Below are 18,076 nucleotides of genomic sequence, written 5' to 3'. Positions count from 1 at the left end.
TAGTTGTTTTTCTGTTATATACACTAGGTAAGTAGGTGGGTGCCATCCATGTAAAGGTTTGGTGAAACTTTTGTTAGATCAAGTAGGAAGGGTTTTCTTTTCTATTTTGTTTGGTGTAGCACAGATGATAGTTAGGCCCTGTTTTGTTTTATTAGTTTCTTTGATTTGGCACCACCTAACTGTCCCTTTCTCCCCCACAGTTTGTACAAGCCTTCTGGGATTTTTATTATCTTATTATCAATAAATCCCTCCTTTTTTTCCACATACACTTGGACTCTGTTGAATTTTGTGGTTGTCGTGTTACTCCTCTTCTCACCAAAGGGGGGGCCGTAACAAAGGTGATCATGGCTGCCATCTAGAAGTCGACAAGCATTTTATTTGACTGCATTTCGCTAACAGCCACAATAGAAAAAAGCAGAGGAAAATACTATAATGTATTACATGCTAACAATCATCAAAGGTTGATTCATAAAAACGCGTAGAAGGTCGAAGAGCTGCCTGTTAGATTCAGATCTGCTGTGTGGAAAAAGATCTGTAAGCTCAAAGGGAGACAGGAGATGCATGTATGACAAGCACTTCCATCATGCAATAGGGCCTTTAAAAGGTACTGCAGCCAGTCAAGCCGTTTGAAAATTTATTCAATATCAATTTATTTAGTAGCGTCATTTTTTCCCACTAGCACTCAGTCCACTGGGAAATCACATTTTACATTTTATTTATTTTATATTTTCACACTGGGAGATGTTGTTCAGCTGTGTTGTTTTTTTATTTTGTATCACATTGAGGTCAAATTAACTGAAGCAAATACTCCTTGGTTTTTGTTTTATTTTAATTTTTAGTAATATTTTCTTAAGAGGAAACTCTCTGGAGTTTTTTCAAGTTTTTGATCGACACATGGGATTACTGTTTACAGTTCAGGCTGAAAAAAGACATTAAAATGTGACTTTTTTATTTTCTAGTGACGTTATCAGCTGACAGATCCTACCTTGTTGTACACAGCCTACCTTACAGCCTCCCCACTAAAAAAGGCTGGTTTGTTTTTCTGCTTCTCCTGCTTCTGGGAGATTTATTATTGGTTAAACAAACAAACAGCGTTTGGCATTTGTTTCTCTTTCCTGTTGTACCGAACCTGTACCAAACTGTGACCCTCACACCAAGGTCCATACCAAATTGGGACTTGGGCGTACCGTTACACCCCTAGTGGCATCAAACTCAAGCTTTATTGTATGAGTGCAGTATGTTGCAGTCAGACTGTCTGTGCTGTGTTTGGACCAACCATGTGGACTGAGTGAACTGCTGCGCTGCAGTTACAGCATCATCGGGGTTCGACACCACCATGGGCACCTTGTTGCAGCCCGGTTGCTTCAGAACTCGCTCCAGCTGACGGACCGTTCGCTCCACTGTGCCTCGGGAGCACAGGTCCACTTTACTGACCACTATAAAGATGGGAACCTTCAGCGCCATGGCTAGGCCCAAGTGCTCCCGGGTCGTACCGGCTGGATGGAGAAGAGGAGGAACACTGAGAGCTAAAACCATGTTTACTGATTTAGATGACCACAGGTAAAACTCCTCTTTAAATTTTACTGCTTCTTATATTTCACTTTTGTTCATTCTAGTTTTCTTTCTACAGTAAAATCCTCTTGGCAGAAATTTTCAAATACAGGTGTCTGATTTTAAAATTAAAAAATAGTCTACCAAGTATAGGTAACTAAAATATTTTTTTAGTTTTGCTGAAGTAAAACTGGTAAAAGCTTCAATTCATTATACTAAAATTTACTAAAAATTTTAAAAACAAACCATTTCATTGACATTTTTATGAGAATCTGAAAATGTCAAACTGACAAAAATACAATTTTTAATCAGCATCAGTCATTCCCATCATTTACCCACTGAACACACACACAACAAAGATTAGAATGTAACAGATAATCCTTTTGGCAATATATGCATTAACTACCACCAAACACAAATACTAGGAGCAAATTAAATACTACATTTTAGAAGTTGGTCCAGTGATCACATCTTGAGTTAAAATACCTGACTTCTAACCTCTACTGGTGACTGTAAGTATTTTTATTTTTATTTTATTTTTCTCCCAGAGCTGAAAGAAGATAACTTATTTTACTAAAAACAAAACAACATCCCAGATGCCAAAAAACACTTAAGTCTTTCTGAGTTAAGGCATTTATACCCCTCATAAAGCAGCTCCTGTTCAAGTCATTCTCGTAAGAACTAGAAATAGGATTTTACAGGGTACCTTGCAAAATTAATAAAAAAATAATCCCAATTAAAATTTTCATGTACATTCTCAATTCTAAAAAAGTTGGGACATTGTGTAAAATGTAAACAACAACAGAATGCAATGATTTTCAAATCTCATTACCCATATTTTATTCACAATAGGACATATCAAATGTTTAAATGAAGAAATTGTACTATTTGTAGGCCTGTGACGATAACAAATTTTGCTGGACAATTAATTGTCTCAGAAATTATTGCGATAAACGATTATATCATTTGGAGGTCATTTTAAAATAATGTAATGATAATAACATAATAGTAATCATGTACAATAATCAAGTACATCCTCTCAAAGATTAATAAACTTTACTTTCAAAAGAACACTTAACACTGGAACTGGAACAGAAAATAAACAAAACAATCGAAAACAAAAATAAAATGGACTCTTAGTTTCCGTTAACAAAAAATGCACTTGAATAAAAACAAAACAAAAAAAATGGAAATAAAACCTATATTCAAACAAAACAGTATGGATTATTAAGTCTGAAAAACTAACTTGCCCTTCAAAAAGAAATAATCATTAGTTTTATATAGAGAAGACAGACAAAACTGACAGTTTTATAAACAAAAAGTGCAAACTAACATACCGACATACCGGCTCACAAAGGTTCAGCGGTTCGCCTCAGTCATTTGGTTTGAATCCAAAGTGCTCCCACACCGCTGCTGTTACTTCGAGCTTCAAACCAATTCCATTGTTTTTTCCCCTCAATATTCAACAGCATTTCTTTAGCTTTCTAACTCCTAGCGGGGGCTAATGCTGCAGAGGTACAAGCCGAGGCGCCTCGGCTGGCTACCTGACGCCATAGGCCACACACACCCCGATGCTAAGAGAAAGGGAGGGGTCAGTGAAGAGCACCGGAGCCTTTTGTCATCCAGTGTCTTCAGTAGAAAGACACAAAGGAACGATAACGTAGATAAATAAAATCTAACCTATCGACCTCATTTTTTTTAATCGTGCGATTAATTGATTTATCATTTATCGCGACAGGCCTAACTATTTGTAGAAAAACTTTGGGTTATTTCCAAATTTGGCTGGGCAAAATGCTTGCTGGTCGCTGGTCACAGACACTCAGAATCCAGTGAGACTGCAACTGAAAATTTGCCTATTTTCTCACTATTTTAATTGCCAACTAGTCCCCCACAGAAAGCGAGATACTGGCTTTAACGTCAGTGTGAAGCTTCTCTCATTAAGGTGTTCAGCAACCCTCAGTGAGTCATGAAGTAACCATGCAGATGTCTCTAATCAGTTCCTGTGTCCCTCAGCTGGACTCTGGTTAAACCGTATTCCTTGTACTGACATTGTTCCTGTTGTTGAAGCATGTGGTTGCAGCTCACCTATGCCTGTATTGGCACTCACCACCAGCATGGCAAAGTCAGGGCAGTAGCTGGTGAGGCCAAAAACAGTTGTCTTCAGGTACTTGTGGTGTCCTGCCAAGTCGATGAAAGTGATCATCTTGGACGAGCTCTCACATATCTCCTCAGCTGTCCGAGACTCACTGTAGTTCACCACCTGGACAATATGGCAGGACACTCAGACTTCCTCTTATGTTTCTCATTTTAAACCACAGATATTACAGTCAGTGCAGAATAGATGGTAGCAAAGCAAAGATTATGAATTATATTTATCTTTGGTCTCATGTACTGGAAAACAAGCAATTTTTCAGATGAAACTATCACACTGTGGTGACACTTTAGTGCCTTGCATAAAACAACATTTAGGTCTGCAGTTTTAAAAGTGTTGTCAACAGGGTTTGTACACTTTTTCAATTTTATAATTTTATACTTCTCCTTATATGTCAGTCCATATCCATATATGTCCATTTTAGCATCCATTATCAACATTATTAAACCGTTTTGAAATCCAGGGGTTATTAAGCACTGACAGCAACTTTCAGTAAAGATCTGACTGCCGGTCGACTTCAGTTTATATAACAGCATACAGAAACAGTTTGGTATATTTTTAAATGAGAAAATCAAAGGTGCTCATAATGAAAGTTGACTTTAAATAACTTTTAGCAGGCTCTGTTCTGTCACTACGTAATGGTAAATGGCCTGCACTTGTATAGTCCTTCATCTAGACCAAGGACCCCAAAGTGCTTCACACTACATTCAGTCATTCACCCATTCATTCATACACTAGGAATGTACTGTTATGCAGTGTGGACCAAACTTCTGTTTTAGTCCTCTTTCACATTTCAGTTTGTGAAAGTGTACCAGCTAACTAAACACTCTTTTGACCTAAATTAAAATGCAGTAGTTTGAAATTGAGCCATAATGAGTCTAAAATATAATCCAAACTGTGTTCAGGAAATTATTAACTAGTAAAACTTATAATCGTTACCTCTCCTTTGCTGTTGAAGCCCAGGATCTCAAAGCTGATGCTGGAGGTGCGTCCAGTCTGGATCTCGTGCAGGTGTCTGAAAAGGTTGAGCCGTGCTCGGCCTCGGCCATTGTCCAGCTCCCCCTGTGTCAGAACACCGAGCAGGGTGGACTTCCCCGAGTCCACATTACCCAGCACGGCCACTCGCAGGTCCAGGAACTGTTGGCAGTCCAAAAACCCACATCCGAGGACAGGGTTATGTTTCCAATTCATAACCATAATCCTGCTAGGATCGTTTTTAAAGCTGATGGTGTTTCAGGCCGGTGCTGTTTCTTCCCGTTAAACAGAACTTTACTCTTTTATAAGGATATTTTTTAATACAGAACTGAAAACATTAAACCATCCAAACAAAAGCACTTACACCAAATCTGGAGCTCCCCTGAATGCTGCTGCAATATCAACTGTTTGAAAAACCCATTGAGTTTAAAAGCTTACCACAGATTTCAGGGCAAACCATCAAACTCCAGGTTTAAACCTGCTGTTTAAGTCCAGAGGTCGCAGGACAGACTCTCACCTGCTGATCATCAGGAACTTTTCGAACAAGGACCTCTGCAATTTTTCGGGTATTCCTGTCCAAATCATAGTCCACTTCCCTTTCTCTGAGCAGTGTGATATCAGCTCCGACCCTGAGGAGGACAACAGAAAAACAAACCCTGATCAGATGACTGATCATGTACTGCTGTCATACAATCATGAGAGCACTTATTATGTTTAAGGTTATATTATGCTTTACAATGTTATTGTAATTTAAACATTTAACAAAAAAGAAAAAAGTTAAAGGAAGCACTAAATACTTAAAAACAGTTCAGATGTTTTTGAAGTAGGGTTCTTTGGAGTTGTTTTCAGCTGTCAGTATCTTACCTGCAGCCAACAGAAGTCAGCATATTATCAGTTTTGACATCAGGCAGAAGTCAAGCTAACAGATGGTCAGAGCGGGCATTACTTTTACATTCAACTGTTTCTATACCTGATTATACCTGCAGTGACTTCCTGATCTCTGCTTATTTTTTTTCTCTTGTCTGATGTGATTTTAGTCACAAGTTTTAGTTTGATAAAATATTTTTCTCTAATTTGGACGTTTTGTGTTATCTGTCTAGGTTCTGGATCACCTTCAGTTTTTAGTAAAGGTTTTTGGTTTTGCAGTCTTCTGTCTCCTGAGTTTTGCATTTGGGTCCTTCTTCTAAACACCTTTCACCACTTCATGGCATACAGACAACAAAGTCAAACAACTAAAGACAATTATCTGTTTAAAAGTGAGTTCCCCTCCCCACTGCTGCCTGCCCCATTTGGATGCTCCTCAGGATGGGAGATTGGATCGAAGTAAAGATTTGGTTCTCTTAACTAAATATGGATTTTTTAAATTAGCCTTTTTAATACTTATACACCAAATTAGAGTATATCTACTATAAATGCACTGATTTAGACTTCAGTTAATGAGGCTGTTAGAATAAATTGGACCTAATTGACTCATCTAGAATTATTTTTTTTTAATACATTCTGAATTGTACTTTATGTGATCATAGATTTACTTTGTCTTCTCTGCAAAGTCCCTTAAGATTCCCTTTATTCTTAATTGGTACCATTACAAAAAAACTAAACAAAACACATTAAAATTTAAACTTCATCAAACAAGAAAATCATTTGTCCTACTTCTCTGCCATCCTTTTTAAGGTCTTGAGAGAAGCTTTCATGTCGGCCTCGGTCAGACCAACCAGCAGGCCATTGTCTTCTACTCCGATCTGATAGACAGCCTCGCCACGTCCCTCCTGAAGACGCCACTTTAGCTGCGTGGCCAGATGTTCAAAGCGATACTGAGTGGGGTTGACCAGCTTCAACTACAGCATCACAACAGAGACAAGCAAACAAATACAAGTTCACCAGATAAATTCAACTAATAAATAATACTTTGCCCGCTGCCTTTAATGCCAGAAATTGTGACAGAGTTATAGTCATTTTGGTCAAACCTCATAAATAATGTTATGTGCGATCTTATACATCTCGTACAGTGAGATCTTGCAGGATGTGATAGCACTCAGAGTATGTGTTGTCAATGACTCTCAGCTACTACCAAACCAAATTGTAGCTCAATTCCTGTAAAATTAACTGAGTTACAGCCATTTTTGTTTTTGTTAATGTTGATTAGCTGTGGTGGCTACTGACTGACTTCTGGAGTCTCCCAAAGGATCATCCAGTGGTTATCCAGTGATATGTCTGTTGAGATAGGTGGTGACGGAGGCAAACCCAGAGTCATACTTTTAAAACTTAAAAGAAAACTAATTTATTCATTAAAAAACAAAAGCTGACAAGGCAGCGAAACAAAAACTAAATCCAAGAGAACACAGGAACGGACGGTAACAAGACTCTAAGGACACAGATCAGGAACATGGTATGAGGATTACTGGCAGGTGGAGATGGGCGTGGCTGGTAAACAGATGACAAACTGGGGAGCGGTAGATGAAACAAACACAGACATGAGAGACAAAGACAGAAAGAACAAGAACCAAACTAACAAGATAACTGAATAAAATAAACAATAAACTCAAACTGAAACACGAAGACAACAAACTGAATATAAAAACCCAAATCCCAACAATATCTATGACTTGGACAGGAGGGAAACATCTCAACACAATACCTATCGGTTTTAAACTGCCCTTTTTCAGCACCTTTGATTGCGTAGATAATGTTATGGCTAAGTTAGTAACATTTAAGTCAGACAAATTCATTTATAAAACATACAATCAACAAATACATTTCATAAGTTTAATATGGAAAAGTAAGCTACATGAAAAGAATAAATGAAAACTACAGAATTTTAAAATATTTATTACTGCAGCAAACTGTGTTGAGAAAGTTTGCTGCAGTTTTTTTTTTTTTTTACCAATTTTAGCTTTGCAATGTGATGAATATTAAGGCTTTTTAAAAATGAATAAATAAGAGCTTCATTTTATTGATTTGGCACTTTAAAAATATCTATACATTTTTAATTTGCAAGTCTTTGCTTATATTTTATTTTGTGGTATATTCCAAATGTCACATGTGACTGTTAAAAATAAAATGATCTTAAAGATGTTGGTTTTAAGATTTGAAAGAAAAGTTACTTGATAGATTAATCAAAATAAAACTAGTTGCAGCCCTAACACTGTTCGCAAATTCTTTTAGAAATATTGTCTCCTCTTTAGTCTTCAGTATTTATTCTATTCATATCTATTTTAAATTTATGTGCTCTATTTTCATCTTATATTATTATTCTATTATTATCGTATTCTAATAATTCCTAAACATGCGCAGCAATGACAATAACAGAATTACCAAAAACAACTATTGATGTATCTAAAACAAAAATCACTCAAATCATGATTTCTGAGTGATTCAGACACATGAGAACAGCTTCCAGTGTTTACACTTGGCAGTAAAATGTGTCAGGAGCCATCAGATTTCAGGTCTACAAGCAAATAAACAAGCAGCCAGGGTCATATCAGCAACAGCTGATTTCTGTAAAATCAGAAACTCAGTCACCTCAACTATATTATATTGGCATAAAATAGTTAAGAGTGACTCGAGTCACATTTATGTGGAGTTTTTTACAAATCTCTTAATAAACCTATTAAACAGATCCAAAATAAGACAAGTAAAGAAGCATAAAAAGATTTGTGAATATATTTATGTGAATCTAATGGAACATAACACTGCTCAGATTGTTGTCCTGTGATTGAAACAGGCATTTTACTGCACAGTGACAACAGTGGGTACATTCAGAGCAAACTTGAACTCACCACACATGGGCTAACCTTTAGCCTAGCCTGGATGAATACTTTTGCCTCTTCCTCTATACTCTCTGCTCTATGACTTATGCCACGGCTGATAAGGTACGAACTATTAATAACTATTAGGCAGAACATCAAATTTATCACAATCTTGCCTGGCATTTATGATCCATCCATCCATTTTCTTTACCCGCTTCTCCATTCTGGGTCGCGGGGAGCTGGTGCCTATCCCCTGCAGTCACTGTGCGAGAGGTGGGGGACACCCTGGACAGGTCGCAAGTCCATCTCAGGGCCACATAGAGACTGACATTTATGATGATAATACTAAATGTTAAAAAATATTTCACTTCAATGCTGCTATAAATCTATCACTGCAGACAGTCTACAGCCTCGCAGAGGCAATTACTGCTCAAAAATAAAACTCACCTATTATCAAACAGACAGCTTTACCACACACTGCGTTTTTTCTCTCTGTCTCTTTCTCTCTATCTCCTGAACCTCCCCTCTCTCTGCCCTGCTCTCTTTTCGGAGCCTCTCTTTGCATATTCTCCAAAATGTATAAACTATGGATCTGGTCAGCTGGTCTCTCAACGCAATTGATCAAATTTTCTCGACGGGAAGACTGGGCAAGGGAGAGCCCGCCTGCCCAGATGTTACAACATTCGCTGGATACACAATGGATTCCTGGCAGAAGTGGAATATTGTATGTCTATCGATTTTGTCAGTGGAGAACGTGAAGGATCTTTACATATTTGGGTTTTTGATGACAGGATTTCTGCTGTTTGGATTAGGCAGTTACCTGGCATATCGTCAAATTCGTTTGATGGGTTCGGCGATCTACATTCAGACTGTGATGTTACGAGAGCAGAATCCCAAGTTGGATGCGATCCTTTTACAGGATCGTAGGCTAAATGCGGTTCCTGGACTCAGGAATGAAATGGGATAAATCTTGGAGAAAGTTGCTCGCTCGGAACAGGCGGAATGGGCCTGGAATTTGGCTGTTTGGATTCGCCATTGAGAAGTACCAGCAAGACTTTCAAGGCAGACGGAAAATAAAAGTCGCCCTGACCCAAAACAATTATTGTTATCAGAATTTGGCTCCTATCGAGGTGAACAAAACCAAAGTCTCGCTTAAACAGCATTTTAATCATAAGAAGAGCACCAGTTCTGCATATATAATTTAAATGTGTTTGTTGATTCTTTTTGAGATTTATATCAGTGTGATGTTAAGAATCAGTATTAAAGTGAAAATATATATAATGTAGCTTGAGCAGTATTAATCATGAAACAGAGGTTACAACCTTATTAATCTTGCCTATTTGGCACTATATTCAGTATTACTTTAACCTTCTTTTAAAGCATTTGACATTAGTTTGAGTCATATATCAGTATTAGTTTGAAGCATTTAATCATAGGAATAAGAGTGTGTTGTTTATCATGTTTTTAAGACATAATCTACTGATTTAGTAGCCTATCATGTTTTGAGCTATGTAGAAGAGTTCTTGAGAGTAAGAGAGTTTTCAGATGTGGTAGGCCTTGAATGGCCCGAGTGCTGGGTCACCTGCCGGTGTTCCTATAATGTGTGTGCCCTGCAACAGGAAATGGCTAACTGCACCTCAGGAAGTGTTTTCTGCGCACCCTTTTCACGCAGACGACTGGGGGTCGCAGGAGGTAATAAATGCTTCAGAACATGAACTAACTTTAGACAATCTTGGGGTTCCTTTGGTTGCAAACTTTGAGGTGATGTGTCTTTTCACATTCTATTGATTGTCTCCCAGGTGCACTTGGTTTTTATTTGCGTAATAATTTGATGATTTTCTCTCTGCTTTTGATCAAATAAATCTTAAAACTTAAGGTATTGTCTGACGGTCATTTCCATCAAGAACTCGGGTGAGGTGAAGGACGAGGGAAAGCAGGTGAAAATCCTTACCTCAACACTCCCCTGACACCGCCTTGTCTGGCCAGCTTTCTTCAATTTCTCCCTGGATTTTATGTAAACAAGAGGCTCTGCCCCCTCCCTTGCCTAAGGACATCTGTGGATCTGATCTGGCCTGGCTGATAAACATTCCATCATATTATCAAAGACAATGGCCTCTGTGACGTGATTCATGGACTTCTCTACAAACATACACACAACCCACACCACACCGTCTTTCACCGTCTCTGCAAACACAGACACACGCACACACACACACACACACACACACACACAACACACACCACACCGTCCTTCACCGTCTCTACATACACACACACGCACACATTTCCACCATCTCTGCCTCGTCTCTGTCACCCCACTCACACTCCCTCCCTCCCTTCCTTCACTACCTTAGTTTAGTTATCTTAAAAATTCTTATGTTGGCTGTCAGCGGGCCTTTAGTACTATTAGTTAGCCTCTTGGTACCTTTAGTTTAGCAATATCATGTTTATCCTAGCATTATCATGTTTCAGTTTATGTTAGCTTATTTAGCCTTCCTGTACATTTAGTTTAGTTTACTTTACTTTATCTTAGCATATATTTTAGATATTGTTAGATTGTTAGATTCCTGATTGTTGTTTAGTTCAGTTTTAACTTTATCATGATTTCATTTAGATTATCTTAGGTACTATTTTGACTATCTCAGCTCATATTTAGATATGTTTAGTTTCATGACTTTATTTAAAATTATCTTACATTTCATTTAGATTATACATGATTGATGTTTTTTCATTTCTGTATTTCTATATTTGATTTTGATGTTTTTATCTGTACCTGATTGTTGATTCTGTGTTGTAAAGCACTTTGAATCGCCTTGTTTCTGGAAAGTGCTATATAAATAAATTTCACTTCACTTCACAACTGGGCAGCGAGACAATACACAATGAAGAAGCACCCCTTTATCATGACCTTTGACCTATTGTCATCTTTCTGCAACTGTTCTCTGAAAAGTTCATTTGATTTTTTTTTTACGACGTATCGCAAAGAGTACGATATTACCCTTCTGTACTGCACACAACTTAGATAGGAAAACAGGTATTTTAAAATGAACATTTCCTTTTCCCTCCAACAAACTGCAAACATGGAAAGAACTGGATTTGATTACGACCTTTGATGCACATGGTCACAGCAGCTCTGCCAATTCTAAACGGTTCATTTTAGGCACCGCAAACAAGACAAAATGATAACAATAGTAATAAAATCCATTTGGTCTGTCAGTTATCAAAGAGAAAACCATCTGCAGGTGTTTCAGTTCATACTGTCATGTTTAAAAACCCAAATGGCACTAAAATAATGCAGAAAATGAAGAGTTTCCTACCTTATATTCAATGTTTCCTTCTTCAGCCTAGAAACAAAACCAAAAGATGGTAAACATTTTGAATAAAGTGTACAAAGCACAATAACAGATGAAATGTCTTGAGGGAATGCATATCACCCATCTTCCATACCCAAGTGTTAGACTAAAATCCTCTTATGCTGAAGACTGATGGAGCTGCAGTTGTTTTGGTCAAACTCTGACAGTAACTTGACCTCATGTGACATCATGACATGTCACACTACTGAAACATTGGATTTTTAACACAATATTTGTATAACTGACTGAGTTAAAGACATTTTTGAGTTTGATTAGCTGTGGAAGCTGCAAATGTACGTGCATAATTACTTTCTGAAAGTTTTAATAAAATCATGTGAGATCTGTTTTCAAAACTTTGGCATTAAATACCGAAAGCAACTGTGCCTGTTTGTTAGCAAAATATCTCATGACCCACTGAACCAATTTTAATGAAACTTTTAAATAGTAATCAGATCCATTTTAGTGACTTACCAACTCTAAATTTGCTTTGTTTTTTTGTTTATTTTTTAGAAAATGGATGGATGGATGGATGGATGGATGGATGGATGGATGGATGGATGGATGGATGGATGGATGGATGGATGGATGGATGGATGGATTATCCATTATCCTCATCTATGGGAATAATGGATGGATGGATGGATGGATGGATGGATGGATGGATGGATGGATGGATGGATGGATGGATGGATGGATGGATTCTTTCACTTATTCGGGGTCGGGGTCACGGGGGTAGCAGCCTACCTAAGTAGGGAAACCCAGACTTCCCTCTCCCCAACCACTTGAGCCAGCTCCTCTGGGGGAATCCCAAGGCGTTCCCAGGCCAGCAGAGAAACATAGTCCCTCCAGCGTGTCCTGGGTCTTTCCTCTGTCTCCTCCCGGTGGGACTTGCCCGAAACACCTCACCAGGGAGGCGTCCAAGCGGCATCCTAATCAAATGCCCAAGCCACCTCAACTGGCTCCTCGACACGGAGAAGCAGCGGCTCTACTCTGAGCCCCACCCGGATAACTGAGCTTCTCACCCTATCTCTAAGGGAGAGCCTAGACACCCTACAGAGAAAACACATTTCAGCCGCTTGTATTCACGATCTTGGTCTTTCGGTCACTACCCAAAGCTCGTGACCACAGATGAGGGTAGGAACGTAGATTGACCGGTAAATTGAGAGATTCGCCTTTTGACTCAGCTCTATCTTCACCATGACAGACCGGTACAGTGCCAGCTTCACTGCAGACGCTGCACCAATCTCCCGCTCCATTTTCCCCTCATTCGTGAACAAGACTCCGAGATACTTACTCCTCCACTTGGGACAGGACATCTTCCCTGACGTGGAGAAGGCACTCTACCCTTTTCCGGCTCAAGACCATGGCCTTGGATTTGGAAGCACTGATCCTCATCCCAGCTGCTTCACACTCGGCTGTGAACCGCTCCAGCAAAAGCTGTACATCACAACCTGATGAAGCCAATAGGCTACGGCCTACGGCCACCACCCATCCCACATTGCACCTGACCCCTTTGGCCCCTCCCATAAGTGGTGAGCCCATGGCAAGGGGGACCCATAGGGCTCCATGGGCGAAAGCCCGGCCACCAGGTGCTCGCGAACATGCCACACCTCCAGGCCTGGGTCCTGAGTGCGGCCCCGGTGACCTGCGTCCGGGCGAGGGAACATTGTGTCCAATAGTTTTACGCATAAGGGGTCTTTGGGCTTCACTTTGTCTGATCCCTCACCTAGGACCTGTCTGCCTAGGGTGACCCTACTACGGACATGTAGCCCCTGACAGCATAGCTCCTAGGATCATTGGGACACTCAAACCCCTCCACCACGGTAAGGTGCCAGCCCAGACTATTACCCATTGGATTTTAGAAAATCCAATGGGTAATAGTCTGGAAACGTTTTGTTTGTTTCCATATTTTTTAAAATAAAATCTTATACTTTGTCAAACTTTTCAACACTGTACTGAAGGGTTCCTTCAGTATTCACACAAGAATAAACTGGAAAATCTATGAGCAGGGTTTCCCCCACCATACTATAAGCCTGGCGGTCGCCAGGCTTTGCTGACCCGGCCGCTAGGCTAAACTCCGCTTGTTTATTATAAATACCTCAATTTTTATACACGTTTTTTTTTTCCACCCGCTCCCCCAAAACCGCTACCTTTATCTACCTCACCGCGCGAGGGTGCGTTGTGCACCTTTTGAAACTTGGGGCAGACCGCGCGCATTCAACCATCTGCTCTCTTTTTTACTGTATTTCCACTGGTTACGTAGCGTACTGTCCCCCGTCTTTTTGGAGAATACTGCACAGACGTAAGCGCCAAGTATAAACGCCCCCACCGCGCACTCAGGTCCGCGCGCTGTTCACAGAGCCCTGCGGTACTCTAATGAGCCCTGAGGCCGAGCCTCCTTCAGCTACCTGGAGTTAGAAGGTTGTCAGAGCCTCTGTAAAAAACATGGAACAAGCGGGTTTATCAAAAATGGTTAGTTGAGCCGAAATTCAGCTGGTGGCTTTACAAGACTAAATATGGTAAGCATGTTTTGTGCTTAGTGAAAATATTATCCATGTTTAACAGTAAAATGATGCTATTCAATTCAGCATTAGATATGCACAGTACAGTACAGCATCTCTCTATTTTTCAGAGTTCTCTGTTGTTATTCATTGGCCTGAAAGTGAGACGTGTGTTGGTGCTTTGTTTGCAATTTTTCATTTATGTTAATTTATTTTATTTGTAAATGTGACTTAAATTAGGATTTAAATTAGGTGCAATCAATTAGTATTTTTTATTATATTTTTGTTTAAATAAGTATTTCAATAGTGCCTTTTTGTAAAACTGTAGTTGTGTAAATATTTGGCACAAATATCTTACAATATCAAATAATAAATAGCCATATTTTCAACTATCTGTCAACTTTAATCTTTTTTTTTTTACCGGTAGGTGGCCGATCGCCGGCCTCTTTTCTGGGGGAAACCCTGTATGAGGATTATTGTTCATCATAATAATAATATAATCTTTCTGTATTCTAATACATCTGGCTTCGGCTAACAGCACATAACTACCCTGTTAGGAAAAAAGGAGCTATATATAATATATATATTATAATATAATATAATATAATATAATATAAGCTATATATAATAGTAAATGCTTAAAAAGATGTTTTTGTAGCTTCTAAATGCTAGACTTGAAAGAATGAGGTGTGGAGTACACAGTGAGCGTATTTCAGGTGTTTATGAGTCCAGCTTGAACTAAAAGCACCGAGCTGGGCTGTTGTGCAGTGATAGCTAGCAGCTGTTAGCCGGCTGGATGTCCCTTTACTCCCCGAATGTGTAGCTAGTACCTCCGGTGGTAAAAACGGTGGTGGTGTTTTATTGTTCCTGTTCCTTTTGTTCCTTCTTCTTCTGCCTCGTTTGCCTCGCCTCGTTCGCGACTTTTTGGACGGTTTCTTCCCGTTAATGGCTGAGCCGGAGCACTGCTGTCCGTGTCTGCAGAGTCCCGGCGACACTGCGGTACTTTGGTCCAAATCCACCATTGCTGAGCTCGGTATATTCACGACAGCCAGAAAACGGGGGGCTCACGGTGTTAGAAACCGTGTAAAGGTTATAATAATACTAACTCTGTCCCTCCAAACATGGCTCCAGCACTCGGCCTCTCTGTGAGGAGATGCTCTCTCCTCAGCACCATCAGTAGCACCAGGCGGACTGATTTATCACCCAGCTTCCGGCTCAAACTTTCAAAATATGTCACCGGAAAAATTGGAAACGAATGAAAATTTCATAATAAAATCCATGGAATTCAAAATTTTGCAATCAATAGCTGTGTAATTCAAAGAAGTTTGTACCAACTTTCACAAGTATAAATGTACATATAATGTTTTGATGTCTGGAAGTGAGGTTCTGTTGAAAGATTTTAAATTAAAGTATTCCTTGAAGGACTGCATATTGCCTGCCACCTTCCATGCCAGAGTTTTAGACTGAGATCATCCTAAGTGGAGAAATGATGGAGCTATAACTGTGTAGATCAAACCTTAAAAAAATGTTATGTGTGATCTTGTGCGATATCAAGTTCAGAGTATGTGTTGTGAATGACTCTCAGCTACTACCACATCACGTTTTAGCTTAATATCTGTTAAACTCACTGCTTAATAGCCATATTTGTGTTGGCTAAAGTTGATTAGCTGTGGCAGCCATCTCGAATTGGGTTGACTCCAAAATTAAAACAGTTGTAGTGATTAATTTCTGTAAGTTTCAATAAAATCCAGTGGTTCATGAGAAACGTCAGTAGACAGAGATGACTCCAAATAGTGAATGACAAAACTTTGTACAATCTGCTGGCACTCAGAATATGTGTTAAGGATAACTCTGAGCAACTGCCACATCACATTTTAGGTCAATATCTATAAAACTGGCTGAGTATAACCATTTTTGGGGTTTTTTAGGTTAGGTTTGCTGTGGCAGGCATCGTAAATCGAGTTTACAAGTTATTCTGTTGTAGATCATATCCAGTTATTGCAAGTTTAAGTAAAATTTGTCCAGTGGTTCATGAGATATTTCAGTAATAAACACAAGCGCGCACACACATATACAGAGAGACAAGGGCTAAAACATTATTGTCACCTTTGTCTTTTAGCGGTGGTTGATAATAATTAACATTGCTCCTTGGACATGTTCCGTTTGGAGAAATAAAAACAATATTAAAAGAGAGCTAATGACAAACACCTGGTGGAGACCAACTAGGAACAGGTAAGAATGAGTGGGGCAGGAGTGGAATGAGGAAAAGACACTGGGGAAACTGTCAGGTACATGTAAGGAAAACAAACACAAGAATCACAAAAAAACTAATAAAATACCACAAAAAGGTTGCAAAATATAAACATTACAGAACAAGAAGAAAAATCTGATCCTTTAACATTACATGTGCAATATGATGCTGGAGATTTTTTTATCAGTCTGTAGTTGCAGGCATCATCTGCTGTGCTGTGGTCTGCTGGGGAAGCAGCATCAGTGCCAGCAGGCTCAAGAAACTCAGTTGGAAAAATATTTGACCAGAACTTTGAAAATTTGGGGTCAGTGAGGGATATGATGTTACTGAAAAACTGCTCTCCATTATTGACGACCTGTCCCATCCCCTTCATGACACCCTATAAAGGCAGCAAAGCTCCTTTTCAAACAGACTCATTCAGCTTCTCTGCCTTAGAGAAATCTACAGGAACTCATTCCTGCCATTTGCAGTTTTACTTTATAACAGCTCATATCTAACAGATAAACATTAGTAAACTTATACCTGAACAACTACTGTAAAATGTTATTATATACAGTTGACTCATCCATCATTGCACAGTGCTACAGTAAATATGGACATTATGTGTACCCTACCATCATTGCACTACCTCGGTCTTAATTTGCATTCAGTGGTTACTAGTTACCTCCACCAAGGAGGTTATGTTTTCAGAACAGACAGACAAACAGATGCTTATCTGTTTGTCTGTCTGTGTACAAGATTAATCAAAAAGTTATGAATGGATTTTCAGGAAATGTCAAACATGGTACAAGGAAAATGTGAATAAATTTTGGTGGTGATCCGGTCAAAAGTCAACATCACAGCTGACCTGGTGCTCTAACTCTGCAACAGTGTAATGTAGTAATGTTTAACTGCACAGCTGGACACCTCATGAGTCAAGGATGATCACTGTTGATTTCAAGGTGATGGAGTCAAAGGTCAAGGTCACAGATAACCTTTCTGTTGAAACCTTCTCTCTGCTCCTACATGTGACTCTTTTGTTACCTCCACCAAGGAAGTTCTGTTTCCGGTTGTGTACGTTGGTTTGTCTGTCTGTTAGCAAAGATCAGGTAAAAAGTAATGAACAGATTTGGAGGAAATTTTCAGGAAATGTTGGGGTTGTCACAAAAAACAATGGATTAAATTTTGATGGTGATCCAGATTATGATCCAGATCAGGCTATTTTTCAATCATGCTGTGGCCTCTGAGTGCTTTTAGTTTAGTTTTGTTTTTATAAGCGTTGGTGTAATGCTTTTAATTTTTAACTTGTCTGCTTCTGTGAAAAACCAATTTCCCTCAGGGGATCAATTAAGTATCTTTTTGTTTTAATCTACTGTTGTAATCTTTTTTTTTTTCCTGCTCCTGGTGGAAGGCGGACGTGTTTCTTTTCTCTCTGTCTCCTCCTGCCCCCCCCGCCTTTCCTTTTTCAAAGTTTTTTTTACATACTTTCCAAAAATTTAAGGAATATGGATCTGATCAGCTGGTTTCTCAACGCAATTGATACAATTTCCTCGACTGGGTGAAGG

At 39.2% G+C, this 18,076-nt stretch overlaps 1 protein-coding gene across 1 annotated transcript in view; it reads right to left on the bottom strand.

Moving 5' to 3' along the window:
- The window catches only part of gtpbp2b (GTP binding protein 2b), a 34,504-nt gene extending 19,042 nt beyond the window's left edge, over positions 1–15,462 (bottom strand). Inside the window, exons 1-7 of the mRNA XM_017439393.3 lie at positions 15,112–15,462; positions 11,745–11,771; positions 6,332–6,516; positions 5,196–5,307; positions 4,643–4,840; positions 3,637–3,811; positions 1,277–1,496 (exon numbers count right to left, since the gene is read on the bottom strand). Coding sequence (XP_017294882.1) covers positions 1,277–1,496; positions 3,637–3,811; positions 4,643–4,840; positions 5,196–5,307; positions 6,332–6,516; positions 11,745–11,771; positions 15,112–15,303 — 1,109 coding nt within the window. The 5' untranslated portion in view covers positions 15,304–15,462. The remainder of the gene's footprint in view (positions 1–1,276; positions 1,497–3,636; positions 3,812–4,642; positions 4,841–5,195; positions 5,308–6,331; positions 6,517–11,744; positions 11,772–15,111) is intronic.
- Positions 15,463–18,076: the final 2,614 nt, after the last annotated feature.

The sequence above is a fragment of the Kryptolebias marmoratus genome, linkage group LG6 (genome assembly GCF_001649575.2).
Source record: "Kryptolebias marmoratus isolate JLee-2015 linkage group LG6, ASM164957v2, whole genome shotgun sequence".
NCBI classification, from domain to species: domain Eukaryota; kingdom Metazoa; phylum Chordata; class Actinopteri; order Cyprinodontiformes; family Rivulidae; genus Kryptolebias; species Kryptolebias marmoratus.
This window is presented reverse-complemented; position numbering and strand designations above follow the sequence as displayed.